The sequence below is a fragment of the Heterodontus francisci genome, chromosome 28 (genome assembly GCF_036365525.1).
Source record: "Heterodontus francisci isolate sHetFra1 chromosome 28, sHetFra1.hap1, whole genome shotgun sequence".
In the NCBI taxonomy this organism is placed as follows: Eukaryota; Metazoa; Chordata; class Chondrichthyes; order Heterodontiformes; family Heterodontidae; genus Heterodontus; species Heterodontus francisci.
The window spans coordinates 28,734,916-28,756,391 of NC_090398.1; the positions used below are offsets into that span (position 1 = coordinate 28,734,916).

At 43.7% G+C, this 21,476-nt stretch overlaps 1 protein-coding gene across 1 annotated transcript in view; it reads left to right on the forward strand.

Annotated features, from left to right (window-relative positions):
- The window catches only part of LOC137385164 (NACHT, LRR and PYD domains-containing protein 3-like), a 104,957-nt gene that overhangs the window by 37,183 nt on the left and 46,298 nt on the right, over nucleotides 1-21,476 (forward strand). Inside the window, exons 3-6 of the mRNA XM_068060130.1 lie at nucleotides 6,989-7,155; nucleotides 9,321-9,492; nucleotides 9,598-9,663; nucleotides 18,558-20,295. Coding sequence (XP_067916231.1) covers nucleotides 6,989-7,155; nucleotides 9,321-9,492; nucleotides 9,598-9,663; nucleotides 18,558-20,295 — 2,143 coding nt within the window. The remainder of the gene's footprint in view (nucleotides 1-6,988; nucleotides 7,156-9,320; nucleotides 9,493-9,597; nucleotides 9,664-18,557; nucleotides 20,296-21,476) is intronic.

A 21,476-nucleotide genomic window follows, 5' to 3' on the forward strand; every position in this document is an offset into this window, starting at 1 on the left:
AATAGACAAAACTGTGGCAAATGGATTTCAGTATAGGCAAATGTGACGTCATCAACTTTCTAAAATGGATAGAACATTACTTTCCAAATGGCAAAAAGCTAGAAACAGTGAAGGTCCAAAGAAACTTGGAAATTCATGGACTTGATTATAAAAATGTCATGAACAGGTACTAACAATAATCAAAAAGACTAATGGAATACTGGCCTTTATATCCAGAGGACTAGATGTTACACTACAGATATACAAAACCTTGGTTAGACCACACCTGGAGAACGGTGTTCAGTTCTGGGCACCAAACCTTAGGAATGATCTATTAGCCTTGGAAGGAGTATAGTGTAGATTTATCAGAATGATGCCTGGATTGCAAGGGTTAAATTACGAGAAGTTACACAAACTAGGGTTGTATTCCCTGTGTTTTGGAAAGTTAAGGGTTGATTTGATCAAAGTTTTCAATATATTTTGGGGAAGAGATGAGGTCAATATAGAGAAACTAGTTCTATTGAATGGGGAGTCGAGGATGAGGGGATGTAGTTAAAAGAAGAGCCCAACCTTTCAGGAATAAGATATATGGAACACTTCTACACACAAAAGAACTCACTTCTGCAACCAGCAGGTGATGCTCTCTCAAATATTGATTTTAAATCTGAGATTGATAGCTTCTTGTTAACCAGGGGTATCAAAGATTATGGGCCAAAGGCGGGTATATAGAATTAGGTCACAAATCCGCCAGGATATCACTGGATGATGGAACAGGCTCGAGGGGCTGACTGGCCTCCTCCTGTTCCTATGTCCCTCAATGTAATAAGTATGTATATATTGAAAGAATGGGAAGGGAAACAACAATTCTCGGTCGTTTTGCAGACGATCGAGAATGGAGATGGGATGCGGGCGGGGGGGGGGGGCATGAATTGTGGGAAAACTCCTGGAGTCTGTATTTTGAGCTCGAACTAGTGACCATTTAGAGATACAGGAATGGTTTGGGGAGCTGGAGCTGATAACAAAGAACAGAGCAGCACAGGAACAGGCCGTTCTGCCCTCCAGGCCTGCGCCGATCTTGATGCCTGTCTAAACGAAAACCTTCTGCACTTCCGGGGACCGTATCCCTCTATTCCCATCCTATTCATATATTTGTCAAGATGTCTCTTAAACGTCGCGATCATATCTGCTTCCACCACCTCCCCAGGCAGCAAGATCCAGGCACTCACCACCCTCTGTGTAAAGAACTTGCCTCGCACATCCCCTCTAAACTTTGCCCCTCTCACCTTAAACCTATGTCCCCCAGTAACTGACTCTTCCATAATATAAAAGCAAAATACTGCGGATACTGGAAATCTGAAACAAAAACAAGAAATGCTGGAATCACTCAGCAGGTCTGGCAGCATCTGTGGAAAGAGAAGCAGAGTTAACGTTTCGGGTCAGTGACCCTTCTTCGGAACTGACAAATATTAGAAAAGTCACAGATTATAAACAAGTGAGATGGGGGTGGGGCAAGAGATAACAAAGGAGAAGGTGCAGATTGGACCAGGCCACATAGCTGACCAAAAGGTCACGGAGAACAGGCAAACAATATGTTAATGGTGTGTTGAAAGACAAAGCATTAGTACAGATTAGGTGTGAATACACTGAATATTGAACAGCAGCAAGTGCAAACCTGAAGAAAAACAACCTGAAAAAAACAGTGGGTAAGCAAACTGAACAAACCAAGATGAAATGAAATAAATGCAAAAAAAGATTGTAAAAAATGTAAAAAGGAATGTAAAAAAAAGGAAGAAAAAATAACTAAAAATGAAAGTAAAATGGGGGGCTGTCATGCTCTGAAATTATTGAACTCAATGTTCAGTCCGGCAGGCTGTAGTGTGCCTAATCGGTAGATGAGATGCTGTTCCTCGACCTTGCGTTGATGTTCACTGGAACACTGCAGCAATCCCAGGACAGAGATGTAAGCATGAGAGCAGGGGGAAGTGTTGAAATGGCAAGCAACCGGAAGCTCAGGGTCCTGCTTGCGGACTGACTCTTCCACCCTGGGAAAAAGCTTCTGACTATCCACTCAGTCCATACCGCTCATAACTTTGTAAACCTCCATCGTGTCGCCTTTCCACCTCCGTCGTTCCAGTGAAAAGAATCCGAGTTTATCCAACCTCTCCTCACAGCTATTACCCTCCAGACCAGGCAATATCCTCGTAAACCTCTTCTGTACCCTCTCCAAAGTCTCCACATCCTTCTGGTAGTGTGGCGATCAGAATTGTACGCAGTATTCCAAGTGTGGCCTGACTAAGGTTCTGTACAGCTGTAACATGACATGCCAATTTTTATACTCTATGCCCCGACCGATGAAGGCAAGCATGCCATCTGCCTTCTTGACTACCTTATCCACCTGCATTGCCACTTTCAGTGATCTGTGGACCTGTACGCCCAGATCTCTCTGCCTGTCAATACTCCCAAGGGTTCTGCCATTTACTGTACACTTCCCACCTGCATTAGACCTTCCAAAATGCGTTACCTCACATTTGTCCGGATTAAACTCCATCTGCCATTTCTCCGCCCAAGTCTCCAACCGATCTATATCCTACTGTATCCTCTGACAATCCTCATCACTATCCGCAACTTCACCAACCTTTGTGTCATCTGCAAACTTACTAATCAGACCAGCTACATTTTCCTCCAAATCATTTATATATACTACAAACAGCAAAGGTCCCAACACTGATCCCTGCGGAACACCACTCGTCACATCCCTCCATTCAGAAAAACACCCTTCCACTGCGACCCTCTGTCTTCTGTGACTGAGCCAGTTCTGTATCCATCTTGCCAGCTCACCTCCGATCCCATGTGACTTCACCTTTTGTACCAGTCTGTCATGAGGGACCTTGTCAAAGGCTTTACTGAAGTCCATATGGACAACATTCACTGCCCTTCCTTCATCAATCATCTTCGTCACTTCCTCAAAAAACTCGATCAAGTTAGTGAGACATGACCTCCCCTTCACAAAACCAAGCTGCCTCTCGCTAATAAGTCCATTTGTTTCCAAATGGGAGTAAATCCTTTCCCGAAGAATCCTCTCCAATAATTTCCCTACCACTGACGTAAGGCTCACTGGCCTATAATTTCCTGGATTATCCTTGCTACCCTTATTAAACAAAGGAACAACATTGGCTATTCTCCGGTCCTCTGGGACCTCACCTTTAGCTAATGAGGATACAAAGATTTCTGTCAAGGACCCAGCAATTTCCTTCCTTGCCTCCCTCAGTATTCTGGGGTAGATCCCATCAGGCCCTGGGGATTTATTTACCTTAATGTTTTTCAAGACACCCAACACTTCTTCCTTTTTGATAATGAGATGACTGAGACTATCTACACTCCCTTCCCTTGACTCATCATCCACCAAGTCCTTCTCTTGGGTGAATACTGATGCAAAGTACTCATTTAGTACCTCACCCATTTCCTCTGGCTCCACACATAGATTCCCTCTCGTGTCCTTGAGTGGGCCAACCCTTTCCCTGTCTACCCTCTTGCTCATTATATACGTATAAAAAGCCTTGGGATTCTCCTTAATCCTGTTTGCCAATGACTTTTCATGACCCATTTTAGCCCTCCTGACTCCTTGCTTAAGTTCCTTCCTACTTTCTTTATATTCCTCAAGGGCTTCATCTGTTCCCAGCCTTCTAGCCCTTACGAATGCTTCCTTTTTCTTTTTGACTAGGCTCACAATATCCCTCATTATCCAAGGTTCCCGAAACTTTCCAAACTTATCTTTCATCCTCACAGGAACATGCCGGTCCTGGATTCTAATCAACTGACGTTTGAAAGACTCCCACATGTCAGATGTTGATTTACCCTCAAATAGCCGCCCCCAATCTAAATTCTTCAGTTACTGCCTAATCTTGTTATAATTAGCCTTCCACCAATTTAGCACCTTCACCCGAGGACTACTTTTATCCTTATCCACAAGTACCTTAAAACCTGCGGAATTATGGTCACTGTTCCCGAAATGCTCCCCGACTGAAACTTCAACCACCTGGCCGGGTTCATTCCCCAATACCAGGTCCACTACGGCCCCTTCCCCAGTTGGACTATCTACATACTGTTTCAAGAAGCCCTCCTGGATGCGCCTTACAAATTCTGCCCCATCCAAGCCCGTAGCACTAAGTGAGTCCCAGTCAATATAGGGGAAATTAAAATCACCCACCACTACAACCCTGTTACCTTTACATCTTTCCAAAATCTGCCTACATATCTGCTCCTCTATCTTCCGCTGGCTGTTGGGAGGCTTGTAGTAAACCCCCAACATTGTGACTGCACCCTTCCTATTCCTGAGCTCCACCCATATTGTCTCGCTGCATGATCCCTCCGAGGTGTTCTCCTGCAGTACAGCTGTGATATTCTCCTTAACCTGTAATGCAACTCCCCCACCCCTTCTCCATCCCCCTCTATCCCACCTGAAGCATCTAAATCCCAGAAGGTTTAGCTGCCAGTCCTGTCCTTCCCTCAACCACGTCTCTGTAATAGCAACATCATCATAGTTCCAAGTACTAATCCAAGCTCTAAGTTCATCTGCCTTACCTGTTATACTTCTCGCATTGAAACAAATGCACTTCAGACTACCAGTCCTGCTGTGCTCAGCAACATCTCCCTGCCTGCTCTTCCTCTCAGTCTTACTGGCCTTATTCACTCGTTCCCCCTCAGTTATTTCACCTGCTGTCCTACTGCTCTGGTTCCCTCCCCCCTGCCACACTAGTTTAAACGCTCCAGAGTGACACTCGCAAACTCGCAGCCAGGATATTTGTGCCCCTCCAGTTTAGATACAACCCGTCCTTCTTGTACAGGTCCCACCTGTCCCAGAAGAGATCCCAATGATCCAGATATCTGAAACCCTCCCTCCTACACCAGCTGTTCAGCCACGTGTTTAGCTGCACCATCTTCCTATTTCTAGCCTCACTGGCACGTGGCACAGGGAGTAATCCCGAGATTACTACTCTAGAGGTCCTGTTTTTTTAACTTATTACCCAACTCCCTGAACTCCCTCTGCAGGACCTCATCACTCTTCCTGCCTATGTCGTTAGTACCGATGTGTACTACAACCTCTGGGTGAACCCCCTCCCCATTCAGAATGCCCCCTGTCCATTCAGAGACATCCTTGACCCTGGCACCAGGGAGGCAACATACCATCCTGGAGTCTCTTTCACGTCCACAGAAGCGCCTATCTGTGTCCCTGACTATAGAGTCCCCTATAACTATTGCTCTTCTGCACTTTGTCCCTCCCTGCTGAACAACAGTGCCAGCCGTGGTGCCACTGCTCTGGCTGCTGCTGTTTTCCCCTGATAGGCCATCCACCCCAACAGTATCCAAAACAGAAACAACAACAAGAATTGCTGGATTCACTCAGCAGGTCTGGCAGCATCTGTGGAAAGAGAAGCAGAGTTAACGTTTCGGGTCAGTGACCCTTCTTCGGAACTGACAAATATTAGAAAAGTCACAGATTATAAACAAGTGAGGTGGGGGTTGGGCAAGAGATAACAAAGGAGAAGGTGCAGATTGGACCAGGCCACATAGCTGACCAAAAGGTCACGGAGCAAAGGCAAACAATATGTTAATGGAGTGTTGAATGGTGTGTGTAACACACCATTAACATATTGTTTGCCTTTGCTCCGTGACCTTTTGGTCAGCTATGTGGCCTGGTCCAATCTGCACCTTCTCCTTTGTTATCTCTTGCCCAACCCCCACCTCACTTGTTTATAATCTGTGACTTTTCTAATATTTGTCAGTTCCGAAGAAGGGTCACTGACCCGAAACGTTAACTCTGCTTCTCTTTCCACAGATGCTGCCAGACCTGCTGAGTGAATCCAGCATTTCTTGTTTTTGTTTCAGATTTCCAGCATCCGCAGTATTTTGCTTTTATTTTAGTATCCAAAACAGTATACTTGTTAGAGATGGGGATAGCCACAGGGGATTCCTGCTCTGACTGCCTGCCCCTTCTTGCGGTGGCCCATCTATCTGCCTGCACCTTGGGTGTAACTACGTCTCTAAAACTCCTGTCTATGATGCTTTCTGCCACCTGCATGCTCCTAAGTGCATCCAGTTGCTGCTGCAACCGATCCATGCGGTCTGTGAGGAGCTGCAATTGGGTACATTTCCTGCAGGTGCAGTTTTCTGGAACGCTGGAAGTGTCACGGACCTCCCACATCTCACAGGTGAAGCACTTCACCCCTCTAACTGACATTTCTATCATTAATTAATTAATAAATTAATTAACAATAAATTTTTATTAAATCCTGACTAAATTAGGTTACAATAAACTCTATGGTTCCGAGCGCTAGATTTCTGCTATAAAAGTTAAATGCTAAATACAGTAATCTCCTCCCTTTGGTTTAGTTACTCCTCTACTTATTAATTAATTAGTTAATTAGGGTTAATTAGTTTATCAATGTTTTATTTTCAGATTCAGTGCAGATTCCCTACCAGCCAATCAGGTCACAGCTTTCCTGTGACGTCACTTTTTCAGTGTTTTTTCTCTCTTTTTTCCACCCGAGGTAAGTTACTCACTGCTCTGGTACTCCGCCCTCCAAGTCTTCTCCCAACCAATCACCTTGCAGCGCCCCTCTGATGTCACTGTTGGCTTTTTTTTTCAAAACTCCGGCGCGCTGGAAGAGCTCCTCTCTGCTCCCAGAAGGTAAGAGACTGGGCCTCAATCCTCGGGGCCGATTTATTGGCTCCGCTTTCGGCGTTCTCTCCACAGGTCCGCTCCGCTCCCGGAAGGTAAGATGAAGGTAAATCATAACATGAAGGTAAATTATGTTTAGCAAACTTCTGCAGTGCTTAAGAAGTGATTATACTGGTCAGTGGAATGTGATACATATGGTGTTTCTCTGTTTTCTGAAGTTGTTTGGTAATCTGGCTCACAGGAGGTTTCAGCTGTTTGATATCAGAGGAAATGTAACAGCCTGGATAGAATACCGATAATGTGTTTAGTTTTCTCCATTTGTGTTCACAGATCCGAACTCCACAATCACTGATTTCCTGACAAAGTGCGACGATTACCAGCTGTTCAAGTTGATGAAATTCTACCGGGAGAGACTAGAACAGGCGATTGAAGAAGGAGTGGAGGGACTCAGTCTCATATTAACATGCGAGGACCATTTCACTGGACAGGAGTATCAAGTAAGTGGGAGGGATACAGAATGAGGTTAATTTATTCTAACATCACAAAACTGACAGAATATGGTAACGTGGGAACAAAGGAAATGCTGATTGAAAAATGACCAAGGTCTGACTCCGGGCAGTCACATACTGCACTGATAATGGAGTTGTTAACTGATCTCTGAAGGATATTGGATGGGCACTTGAAGGAAATACACTTTCAAGGCTACAAAGATCGAGCGGGGAAGTGGGACTGACTGGAATATTCACCGTAAAACAGTAAAGAAATGGATACAACGGCAAATACCGTAAATCTGACAGCATGGTCTGAAGTGGTGAAAATATCAGTGGATCCATCAGTATCCATACAAAGGACAGGGTAGAGGTTCAGGTATAACTTGTGTCTGGACTGAAAACAAAGGGAAAGAGTTTTGGTCGGACTGGAAAAAGGAGGGAACAGAGCCAACAGACAGGATTTAGAGAGAAGACAATGAGCTACCCAGGAAGCTACTTAATAGTAAATCAGGGAACTTAAAATGATAAAAATAGCCTGGGGTTAAAAGCACAGAAGAGGTGAAATGAAGAAAATATGGGAAACTAAAACTGAAAACAACCCCAAAAAAACTGTAGGGGCAGAAAAACCCGACTGTTTTCCCATCAATGCTGTACATTTAATCCATCAGATACTTTCACAATCTTGAAGACTTCCATCAACTTATCTTTTAATCTGCCCACCTCGAGTTGAATGATTCCTAAATTCTCAAATCCCCACATTAACAATAACTACTCAGCCCTGGTAACATCCTGGTGCATCTACAGGAAAGTTTCTCCATTGTTTTTATTTCCTTCCAATAACGGAGTGTCTGAAACTGTCCACAGTTTGCTCAGTTATTTTCCCGTGTGCTCTTGGTGTGGAATGTCACTTCCCAGGTGGAACATCAGGAAATTGAGCTCATTCACTGTGTAATTTTCTGCGCCTGTGCTCTCTGTGTGGAATGTCACTCCCCATGTTCTCCCTGTTAGACATTGGAAATATTGACATCATCATCTGTTATTCATATCCTATAAATTCTCCATCAGTTATCTTGTGCCCCACGCCCTGAAATTCACTCCTGCAATCTATCCTCCTCCCACTCCTTCTTAAAACTTACCTTTCCTTTAGGTTTTGGTCACCTGTGCCAATTTATCCTGCTTTATTTCGGGTCCGTTGTCTGATTCCGTCTCTGTGAAGCATCTTGGGACATTTCTTGACATTAAACATCCTATATTAAATGTATGTTGTTGATGGAAGTCCTGACTATCCATTGCTGGATATGTTCTCCCGGTTACTGAGGTTTCATACTGGCAGTGGGTGTACAAAACATTGAGTATCTGACATCTCAATTACTGAGGGGAATATATATGGAGTGATTGGATTTTCAGTATTATTATTATTGGTCGATTCTCCTGACTGATAAATCAACAGGGGTTGTTTCTATTGGTTGGTGATAATTTCTCAGACAGTTTTCTCGCTGCTTCCCTCAGTTCAGAATCGTCCTTCCCTGTCACTTGAGTTCTGATTCACTTCTGTTTTATTTCTGAGTAAATCACAAATTGTGACAGCAGGAAGTAAGTGTGAGAAACAAGTGGATCATATTGTCAATCAGTATCTGATGTCATGTTGGACACTGAAGGACAGAGAAAACTAATCCCATTAAAATACTGCAGATTCTCAGTGATTCCTCACTCTCCTAGAACAATACTTCTGATTTTGGATTTAGTTTTATCACATTTATTTGCCATGGTTCAATTCTGGGTACTGCCTGTGTGGAGTTTGCAAGTTCTCCCTGTGTCTGCGTGGGTTTTCGCCGGGTACTCCGGTTTCCTCCCACCACCAAAAGACTTGCAGGTTGATAGGTAAATTGGCCATTATAAATTGTCCCTAGTATAGGTAGGTGGTAGGGAAATATCGGGACAGGTGGGGATGTGGTAGAGAATATGGGGTTAATGTAGGATTAGTATAAATGGGTGGTTGATGGTCTGCACAGACTCGGTGGGCCGAAGGGCCTGTTTCAGTGCTGTATCTCTAAATAAATAAAATAAAAAAATAAATTCAGCCCATGTTCAGAATGGATCAGTACCCGGCCCAGTGACTGCTTTCTGTGCTCAAAACTGAGAATTCATATATTCATTATTATTCTTTACAGAAAGTTACTGAGCTCGTGGAGAAGGGAAACCGGGCAGACAGTTCCAAACTTCTCCTAAATCTGGTGATGGAGAAAGGCTCTCGGGTCCGAAGGCTGATGTGGAAATCCTTTGTGAAAATGCGCCACAGGTTACCAAAGTTGGAGACAATACTGAAAGAAATACAGGAACTCGGTACGGTAAAATCACACACTGAATTCAACTTCAGATTCAAACACTGCAGAATTTACTATAATATTACACAAATCTGATTTCATGAAAATTAATTGATTTTAACAGGTTGTGATTCATTTGATTATATGGACATCGTACGTGGTTTATTTGAATTACCCAGCCACCTGAAAGGTAAGTGATGACATGGAGATTTCAAACTGTTTATTTCACTTCCGAGAATCAGAATGATTGACTGTAGCCGTTTGTTTAAGAGATTGACAGAATCTGGGAATCCGAAAATCAAAGGCTGGTGAAACAAGATTGAACACGGTTTGGATTTGTTGTCAATTCTCAAATATTCTGCATAGATTCAAGTTACAATTCATATGATTTCTGTCATATCCTGTAAATATGTGAACATTGTATTTCACTTAATCGAGCTGCTGATTATTATTTCTGAAGTCTTACACACACCTGGCAGGATCCTGATAAGCTGTGAATCTCAATACAAACCTCCTGTGTGCTGCACAGATGCTCTGGGCTCACAGTAAAGAGCAGTGCCTTGACCCAGATGTTCATGGTTTCCTGCACCCCGAGCATTATGTCCCACCAAAATGATGAGCAGGAAAAGACCGGATGGTCCATCAAACCTACCCCACGCCATGAAGGCTCAACCATTGTGTTTAAACACTTCATCCCTCCCTCACCCCTTACCCCCACAAGACACCACCCCCACAGCCAAGCAAAAAAATGGAAACACCCAGAGCCAATATGGGAAAATGTGCTCTGTATTATTCTTCTCTGACTCCTTCCTGCCCGCAACCCCCTTCCCCCAGGCCATTGAAATCAATCCAGGAGATCACATGGACCACATTTTACCTATAAAGACACTTACCTGCTATATGATGAGATCTCTGTCCCAGTCAGGAACTGGTCCAGCTCCCTCTTGAAGGTATACAGAGAGTCAGCAGCCAGCAGCACATTCCAGAGGCTCACAATTCTCTGGGAAAGAAGAACTATCGAACATCCAGTTTATTCCTGCCCTTACATAGTTTAAATGTACCAACATGCGAACATACAAATTAGGAGGAATAGGCCACTCAGCCCCTTGACCCTGCTCCGCCATTCAACAAGATTATGGCTGATCTGATTGTAACCTCAACTCCACCTTTCCACCTACCCCGATAACCTTTCACCCCCTTGTTTATCAAGAATCTATCCACCTTTGCCTTAAAAATATTCAAAGACTCTGCTTCCTCCGCCTTTTGAGGGAGAAAGTTCCAAAGACTCACGACCGTCTGAGAGAAGAAAATCTCTTAAACTCTATCTTAAGTGACCGATACCTTACTTTTAAACAGTGATCCTTAGTTTAGATTCGCCCACAAAAGGAAACATCCTCTCCGCGTCCACACTGTCAAGACCCCTCAGAATCGTATGTGTTTCAATCAGGTCACCTCTTACTCTTCTAAACTCCAGCAGATACAAGCATAGCCTGTCGAACCTTTGCTCATAAGACAACCCACCCATTCCAGGTATGAGTCTAGTAAACCTCTGAACTGCTTCTGACGTATTTGCATCCTTCCTTAAATAAGGAGCCCAATACTGTACACAGTACTCCAGATGTGGTTTCACCAATGCCCGGTATAGCTGAAACATAACCTCCCTACTTTTGCATTAAATTCTCCTCGCAATAAACGATAACATTCTATTAGCTTTCCTAATTACTTGCTGTACCTGCATACTAACCTTTACTAATTCATGCACTAGGACACCCAGATCCCTCTGCATCTCAGAGCTCAGCAATCTTGTGCCTGGAGTCGGAGGAGGTAGGGGAGGTCCTAAATGAATACTTTGCTTCAGTATTCACTAGTGAGAGGAACCTGGTCGTTTGTGAGGACAGCATGGAACAGGCTGATATGCTTGAACAGGTTGAGGTTAAGAGGGAGGATGTGCGGGAAATTTTGAATGATATGAGGACAGATAAGTCCCAGGGGCCAGACGAGATATACCCAAGGATATTACGGGAAGCGAGGGAAGAGATTGCTGCGCCTTTGCCGATGATCTTTGCGTCTTCACTGTCCACTGGAGTAGTACCGGATGATTGGAGGGTGGCAAATGTTGTTCCCTTGTTCAAGAAAGGGAATAGGGATAACCCTGGGAATTACAGACCAGTCAGTCTTACGTCGGTGGTGGGCAAATTATTGGAGACGATTCTGAGAGACAGGATTTATGATTACTTGGAAAAGCATGGTTTGATTAGAGACACTCAGCATGGCTTTGTGAGGGGCAGATCATGCCTCACAAGCCTTATTGAATTCTTTGAAGATGTGACAAAACACATTGATGAAGGAAGAGCAGTGGATGGTGTGTATGGATTTTAGCAAGGCGTTTGATAAGGTTCCCCATGGTAGGCTCATTCAGAAAGTAAGGAGGCATGGGATACAGGGAACGTTGGCTGTCTGGATACAAAATTGGCTGGCCCATAGAAGTCAGAGGGTAGTAGTAGATGGAAAGTATTTAGCATGGAGCTCGGTGACCAGTGGTGACCACAAGGATCTGTTCTGGGACCTCTGCTCTTTGTGATTTTTATAAATGACTTGGATGAGGAAGTGGAAGGCTGGGTTAGCAAGTTTGCCGATGACACGAAGGTTGCTGGAGTTGTGGATAGTGTGGAAGGCTGTTGTAGGTTACAACGGGACATTGACAGGATGCAGAGCTGGGCTGATAAGTGGCAGATGGAGTTCAACCTGGAAAAGTGTGAAGTGATTCATTTTGGAAGGTCGAATTTGAATGCAGAATACAGGCTTAAAGACAGGATTCTTGGTAGTGTGGAGTAACAGAGGGATCTTGGGGTCCATGTCCATAGATCGCTCAAAGTTGCCATCCAAGTTGATAGGGTTGTTAAGAAGGCGTATGGTGTGTTGGCTTTCATTAATAGGGGAATTGAGTTTAAGAGCCGCGAGGTTATGTTGCAGCTCTTTTAGGCCCTGGTTCGACGACACTTGGAATATTGTGTTCAGTTCTGGTCGCCTCATTATAGGAAGGATGTGGAAGTTTTAGAGAGGGTGCAGAGGAGATTTACCAGGATGCTGCCTGGACTGGAGGGCATGTCCTACGAAGAAAGATTGAGGGAGTTAGGGCTTTTCTCATTGGAGCGAAGAAGGATGAGAGGTGACTTGATAGAGGGGTACAAGATGATGAGAGGCATAGATAGAGTGGATAGTCAGAGACTTTTTCCCAGGGTGGAAAGGGCTATCACCAGGGGGCATAATTTTAAGGTGATTGGAGGAAGATTTCAGGGAGATGTCAGAGATAGGTTCTTTACACAGAGAGTGGTGGGTGCATGGAATGCGCTGCCAGCGGTGGTAGTAGAAGCAGGTACATTAGGGGCATTCAAGAGACTCTTGGATAGGTACATGGATGATAGTAGAATGAAGGGTAGGTAGTTACTTAGATCTTAGAGTAGGTTAAAGGTTCAGCACAACATTGTGGGCCGAAGGGCCTGTACTATGCTGTACTGTTCTATGTTCTATCTCTCACCATTTAAATAATATGCTTCTTGTTTATTCTTCCTGCCAAAAGGACAATTTCACATTTTCCCGCATGATACTCCGTTTGACAGATCTTTACCCACTCAAGTAACCTATTTATATCCCTTTGTAGCCTCCTTATGTCCTCTTCACAACTTATTATCCTCCCTATCTTTGTGTCATCGGCAAATTTAGCAACCATACCTTTGGTCACTTCATTGAAGTCATTCATGTAAATTGTAAAAGGTTGAGGCCCCAGCACTGATGCCTATGGCACACCACTCATTACATCTTACCAACTAGAACAATGGCCCATTTATGCCTACTCTCTCTCTTTTCAGTTCGCTAGCCAATCTTCTAACCATACCAATATATTACCCCCTACACCATGAGCTTTTATTTTCTGCAATAACCTTTGAGGTGGCACCTTATCAAATGTCTTCAAGAGATCTAAGTATAGTACATCCACCGGTACCCCTTTATCTACAGCACATGTAACTCCCTCAAAGAACTCCAATAATTTGGTTAAACATGATTTCCTTTTCACAAAACTATGTTGATTCTGCCTGATTACTTTGAATTTTTCTAAATGCCCTGCTATAATGTTTTTAATAATAGCTTCTAACATTTTCCAATCTAATAGACCAGTGATGTGTACAGTGTCAAAGTGGTGTTTTATGTTTTATACTGATTAGTTCTATGAATGCAACCCAATACTTAAATAGTTTTAGCTATGAACCTTCAGTGATCTGTGAAAAATAACACCATGATTTTTTTCCCCTCTCATACTCCCTCATTATTGCTCCCTGCAAATGATATCCATGTTCTCTGTTGGCCCGACCAATGTGTGTGGCAATACATTTAATGAAGTGGAATGTCATTGGCCAAGTGTGGTCCTCTTCCCTACCATATCTAAAATGTCTTTGGATTTGATTGCCCTCCTCGACCGTCTTAACCCTTGCACAGATATTGTTGTCATCTGCAAACCTACTTCCCATACTCCAAACACCACTGTCCAGGTCATTAATACAGACTGTGAAGAGTAGCAGGTCTAGGACCAGTCACTTGTACCATGTCTTCAAGCTGAATCACATCCGTTAATTACAACATTTTGGCTGCATGATTGAAGACAATTCCTAATCCAGAGTTACAAATTTCTACTGATACATCAAGATTCCATCTTCTGAAGTAACCTCGTGTGAGGAACCTTATCAAAGACTTTCTGAAAGTCCAAGTAGACAATGTGCACTGGATTTCCCTGATCCACTATCCTAGTGACTTCCTAAAAAAAAAACTCTGCAAAATTTGTGGGGCCCAAGCTTTTTTTTTTCAGAAGCTGTATTATGAATTTCTATTGGTTCGTTCCTTCCCCTGTGACCATAAAGGACATCTCTTCTATCCCTTCAGGCTGAAAGGCCAGTAGTTTCCTGGTGCCGATTTCTCTCTTTTGAAACTGTAGGAAAAGAGGTGGAGAAATGTGAAACATTAAAACATTATAATTTCACAGCACAGAATGAGACGTTAGAAAGTATTTGATCGAATCTGAGAATATATGTAGATGTTCACACAATAGAACATTAGTCCATGAAGAAATGTGAGGAAAAGACGATGGTCAGAATGACTGGGAAGTTAGTTATTAGCTAACTTCCTCATGACAGTGAAAGAGAGAACCTTATTCTACTCAAAGAAGAACCTTTAACTCTGGAGTTGTTTCTGACCCCAATGTAATGACAAACAAAAACATAGTTTTAATTTCTCAAACCTGAATAATAGGAAACCAGGACCAAAATTAAACAATGCAATATATTGTTTATTCTTTCCTGGGATGTGGGCATTGCTGGCAAGGCCAGCATTTGTTGCCCTTCCCTAATTGCCCTTGACAACTGAGTGGCTTGCTTGGCCATTTCAGAGGGCAGTTAAGAGTCATCCACAGTGCTATGAGTCTGGAGTCACATGCAAGCCAGACCAGATAAGGATGGCAGATTTCCATCCCTAAAGGACATTAGTGAACCAGATGGGTTTTAACGACAATCGATGATAGTTTCATGGCACCATTACTGAGACTAGTTTTCAATTCCAGATTTTTATTATTTAAGTGAATTTATTAATTGAATTTAAATTCCACCAGCTGCCGAGTTGGGATTTGAACCCGTGTCCTCAGGGCATTGCCTGGGCCTCTGGATTACTAGTTAATTATGGGGATTCTGGTGCTCTGGATTACTGGTGTATTTATTGGTAGGACAGTCCAGATGAACTGCAAATGTTTTCTGCTTTAACATTACACTGGGTGAAGTGGGCAGTAGTTCCATTTCTAATTCTAATCAGCAACATGACAGGACTGTTTTGCATTGATTGATTGTAGTTTTATGTGTAAAACTGCGAAAAATTGTGACCGATTTCTGAAACACAATCTAACAGGAGAATGGTTAGAGACAGGAAAAGGCCTCTTGTCCCGAATAAGTCTGTCCCTGTTCCAGAGATGAACAAACCTGCCCCTCCACTCAGTCTTCTTTGGCCTCCTTATCTCGAGAGACAATGGTTACGCGCCTGGAGGTGGTCAGTGGTGTGTGGAGCAGCGTCTGGAGTGGCTATAAAGGCCAATTCTAGAGTGACAGACTCTTCCACAGGTGCTGCAGAAAAAATTGTTTGTCGGGGTTGTTATACAGTTGGCTCTCTCCTTGCGCCTCTGTCTTTTTTCCTGCCAACTGCTAAATCTCTTCGACTCGCCACATTTTAGCCCCATCTTTATGGTTGCCCGCCAGCTCTGGCGAACGCTGGCAACTGACTCCCACGACTTGTGATCAATGTCACAGGACTTCATGTCGCGGTTGCAGACGTCTTTAAAGCGGAGACATGGACGGCCGGTGGGTCTGATACCAGTGGCGAGCTCGCTGTACAATGTGTCTTTGGGGATCCTGCCATCATCCATGCGGCTCATATGGCCAAGCCATCTCAAGCGCTGCTGACTCAGTAGGGTGTATATGCTGGGGATGTTGGCCGCCTTGAGGACTTCTGTGTTGGAGATACGGTCCTGCCACCTGATGCCAAGTATTCTCCGGAGGCAGCGAAGATGGAATGAATTGAGACATCGCTCTTGGCTGACGTACGTTGTCCAGGCCTCGCTGCCATAGAGCAAGGTACTGAGGACACAGGCTTGATACACTCGGACTTTTGTGTTCCGTGTCAGTGTGCCATTTTCTCACACTCTCTTGGCCAGTCTGGACTTGGCAGTAGATGCCTTTCCCATGCGCTGGTTGATTTCTGCATCTAGAGACAGGTTACTGGTGATAGTTGAGCCTAGGTAGGTGAACTCTTGAACCACTTCCAGAGCGTGGTCGCCAATATTGATGGATGGAGCATTTCTGACGTCCTGCCCCATGATGTTCGTTTTCTTGAGGCTGATGGTTAGGCCAAATTCATTACAGGCAGCTGCAAACCTGTCGATGAGACTCTGCAGGCACTCTTCAGTGTGAGATGTTATAGCAGCATCGTTAGCAAAGAGGATGTATCCACACAAACACCTTGAATTGTCTAGACCCCACTTACACTGTCCCTTTAGTGTCCTTTCCTGGTAACTGACCCCCTGCTCTATTACCCTTTCGGTGAACAAATTACCCTGAATTCCCTTCTTACTTCTGACTTTCAATTTTCTGTGTTATTGATTACTTTGGGAGTTATGAGCCTGTTTCCTGAGCTAATGTTGTGAGTTCCAATGGAATTCACAACATTTCAATACCAAAGTCTCTTGCCTAAATAAAATATTTCAAACTCCCTCACATTCTCAACTAAACTTCTCATAGCTTAATCATTTTTCAGCATTCCGAAGGGACCATTTCTTCTGTGATTTCCTAATTCACTCCTTAATCACCCCCAACAACCTCTTCCCTTCCCACAACCTCATCTCATTCAAGCACAAGAGATGTTACACCTTCCCTTTTACCTATTCCATTCCCACCAGCGTCCCAAACACTCCTTCCAAGTGAAACAGTGATTTACTTTTTCCAATTTAGTAACTGGAGAGAACCTGCCAGACCTACTGAGTATTTCCAGCATTTTCTGTCCTCTAGACCCATCTTTTGTTTATTTACTTGTCCGATTATCAGATCAATTTGACTTACACCAGCATCCCTTTGTCATTTAATCTCCCTGCCTCCCAATGTTCCCTTTTGTTCTGACCTCCCGCTCCCCTTTTCCTGCTTCTGTACTTGTTTAATATCTGTTACGTCTCTAACATCTTCCAATTGACGAAAGGCAATCAACCTGAAATCTTAGCTCTGTTTCTCTCTCCAAAGATGCTGCCAGAAATGAGCATTTCTCCCATTTTCTGATTTTATTTCACATTTGCAGTATTCACAGTAATTTATTTTTGTACCCAACATCAACTTTCTGATTCCCCTCTGCACCATCAGAATGGCAGTGATCTTCACCTGTCATCAGGTGACTGTAGAAGTGCAGGTAATACCCAGATATCCTGCCCGAGTCATGAAACAACAGCAGTTTAACTCCTGACTATTCACAGTCTGTCCCTCTCGGAGGGTTTTAGGGCTGGAGGAGGTTAAAGGAAGGGAGGGGTGTGGCTGTAGAGGGATTTTTAAACATGAATTCTAATGTTTAAATCGATAAGTTGCTGGACCGGGAGCCAATGTAGGTCAGCAAGCACAGGGTTGATAGGTGAACGGGACTTGGTGAGAGTTAGGATATGGATCGCAGAGTTTTGGATGAGCTCAGGTTTGAACCTGAACTGCCGGCAAGAGGCCGAGCCCAGGAAAAGTGGAGAGAGAAACTTCTCCAGAGAGAACTGTAAAGATCTGAACTGATCAATTGTTGCGAAGGAGTTTTTCCCAGTGAAAATCCATTTTTGGGTGCTGAGGTACAGATGATGCAAGGTGGGAGGCTGACCAGGAGATCATTGGAATAGTTGAGTCTGGAGTTAACAAAACCATTGATGAAGGTTTCAGCAGTAAATGAGGTGAAGTGGGGACAGGCAGTCATTGTGATGGTGAGTATATGGGGTCAGAAGCTCAGTGACAGGTCAGATAGGATGTCAAGTGGAATTCACAGTCTGTTTGTCACCCTGTGCTAATAATCTAGATAACCTGCCCAATACCTGCTGCAGTAACATTGGAAATCCTGACCACACACAATCTGTTCCTCTCCCACTGATATCCAGTGTCCTATTTCCCATTGCTGCAGAAGATCAGCACCACTGACCATTGTGAAGATTGATCCACTAGAACATCTACTGTTGTATACGAGGATCATGTGTGGATTCTTAATGAGATATTTATAGTACAGGGCAGGCCAGATAGTATTAACTGTGAGGGGCTTCATAGAAATTTCCAGGTTCAGTAAATATTAGAAACAAGGGAGAATTTGAAACTTTTTTCAGGATTATTCCGTTTCAAGCGAGATTTCCAGTAACTGAGTTCCAATTCTAATATGCACCTCTATTGAAGCTGTGAATTAAATATATCCATTCAGTAAAACAGGAATGAAAAATTGTTTACGTTAATGCAACTAACATTGAAAACCACTTTCTGTCTGTTCTAATTGCAGATGTTCAACAGAAACACAAGGAAACACTCCGGGTACAAACTGAAACACTGAGAGTGAACACTATCCTAATAAAGGAGAAGGTTAAGATTTTCCAGCTGGTTGATCGATACGCTGAGTTAACGGTCATTTCTACTGTTCGAGATCGGACACTTGTAGAACATGAATTGCTGGCAAGAGGCCGAGATCATGAAGAGTGGAGAGAGAAACATCTCCGGAAAGAACTGGAAAAAATCCAAACTGATCAATTATTCCAGAGCAGTTTTTCCCACAGAAAATCCAAATCTGGGAGTTCAGCAGCAGTGAGCGGAGTTCCGGGGATTGGAAAAACAACAATGGTACAAAAGATTGTTTATGACTGGGCCACTGGAAAAATATACCAAAACTTTCAATTTGTTTTCAGTTTTAAATTCCGGGATTTGAATACTATTAACTGTAGAATAAACCTGAGGAATCTGATACTGGATCAGTATCCTTACTTTGGGAATGTTCTGGGAGAGCTCTGGAAGAATCCAGAGGGATTGCTGTTTATATTTGATGGTTTGGATGAATTCAAGGACACGATCGATTTTGGTGACAATCGGAGAAATACAGAACCTCAGTACATGTGCACAGATCCCGAATGCTGGTGTGAAGTGTCTGACATTGTGTACAGTTTAATACAACACAAGCTGCTCCCCGGATGTTCAGTGTTCGTGACCAGTCGTCCCACTGCATTACATTTATTGGAAAAGGCTGAGATCAGTGTCTGGGCTGAAATCCTGGGATTTGTTGGTGATGAACGGAAGGGATATTTCAACAAGTTTTTTGAAGATCAGACGGTGGCAGCAGCTGTTTTCAAACACGTGGAGGAGAACGAGATTCTGTACACCATGTGCTACAACCCTTCCTACTGCTGGATCCTCTGTCTGTCACTGGGTCCCTTCTTTACACAAAGAGACAGGAAACAGCAGCAAATTCCCAAGACCATCACCCATCTATATTCCTACTATATTTACAACATTCTGAAAAACCATAGCCGAGAGATTGAAAACCCCGGTGATGTGTTACTGAAGATCGGTGAGATGGCCTTCACAGGAGTCTCCAGGAAGAAGATTGTGTTTAGAAATGGAGATTTGATCGAGTACAATCTGCATCCTTCCCAGTTCCTGTCTGGATTCCTGATGGAACTTTTGGAGAGAGATGATTCTGTCCAGAGTGTGGTTTACACATTCCCGCATCTCACCATCCAAGAGTTTGTAGCCGCACTCGCACAATTCCTGACTCCAAATCCCGGGGACATCCGGAATCTCCTCAGTAAAGCTCACAGTGAGGAAGATGGGAGATTTGAGATATTTCTGCGTTTTGTTACTGGTCTCTCCTCCCCACAGGCAGCTCGACCCCTGGAGGAGTTTATGGGTCCATTTCTTCATCAAACAACCTGCAGAGTGATTGACTGGGTGAAGGAGGAGGTTCAAGGACAGATTGGAAACACAGAGAGTGAAACTGGTAAAAGGAAGCTCCTGAACACATTGCACTACCTGTTTGAGTCTCAGAATAAAGCTCTGGTTCAGGCCACAATGGGATCTATGGAAATACTTGCATTTAATAGATTGAAACTGACCCCAATTGACTATGCCATCCTGTCTCACGTTATTAGTCTCTGTGATACCATAATAAAAATTGATCTAGAGCAGTGCAACATTCCATTTGAAGGACTCCAGCGGCTGGGACCCATACTGCACAAATGCCAGGAGTTGAGGTAACTGTTTATTTGTCTCTAACTGTTGGGTGAATTGTAGAACAGTCACAGATTGTGTTGTTGCTCCGTAATGAGGGGAAAGAAACAGTTCAGTTAAACCAGAGAGAAACAGATTCAACACAACGGTGACAAATAATAAGAGGATTGTTTAGTTTTACCATGAGGACTGGAAAATCTAAAATGGATCCTTGTGAACCATTAGGGATTTTACAATCTGTATGGAATCAGTAAATACAGGTCACTGAAAGGGTCTGATAATTTAATTACAATAAATCATCATTAATAAGCCTGGACAGCAGAATGTAAATATAAAATATAAACCAGCAGTACAGAAAATTAATGGCAAATATTCTCCACATCCACCATTTTAACTAGAAACAGGACAGAAACCTGTGTTGAAGTGAATAACAGATATTTAATTCATTCATGGGATGTGGGCGTCGCTGGCCAGGCCAGCATTTATTGCCCATCCCTAATTGCCCTTGAGAAGGTGGTGGTGAGCTGCCTTCTTGAGCCGCTGCAGTCCATGTGAGGTAGGTACACCCACAATGCTGTTAGGAAGGGAGTTCCAAGATTTTGACCCAATGACATTGAAAGAACGGCGATATAGTTCCAAGTCAGGATGGTGTGTGACTTGGAGGGGAGTTTGCAGGTGGTGATGTTCCCATGCATTTGCTACCCTTGTCCTTCGAGTTGGTAGAGGTCGCGGGTTTGGAAGGTGCTGTCCAAGGAGCCTTGGTGCATTGCTGCAGTGCATCTTGTAGATGGTACACACTGCTGCCATTGTGCGTCGGTGGTGGAGGGAGTGAATGTTTGTCGATGGGGTGCCTATCAAGCAGGATTCTTTTTCCTGGATGGTGTTGAGCTTCTTGAGTGTTGTTGGAGCTGCACCAATCCAGGAAAGTGGAGAGTATTCATCACACTCCTGACTTGTGCTTTGTAGATGGTGGACAGGCTTTGGGGAGTCAGGAGGTGAGTTACTCACCTCAGGATTCCTAGCCTCTGATCTGCTCTTGTAGCCACGGTATTTATATGGCTACTCCAGTTCAGTTTCTGGTCAATGATAGTCCTAGGATGTTGATAGTGGGGGATTCAGCAATGGTAATGCCGTTGAATGTCAAGGGGAGATGGTTAGATTCTCTCTTGTTGGAGATGGTCATTGCCTGGCACTTGTGTGGTGT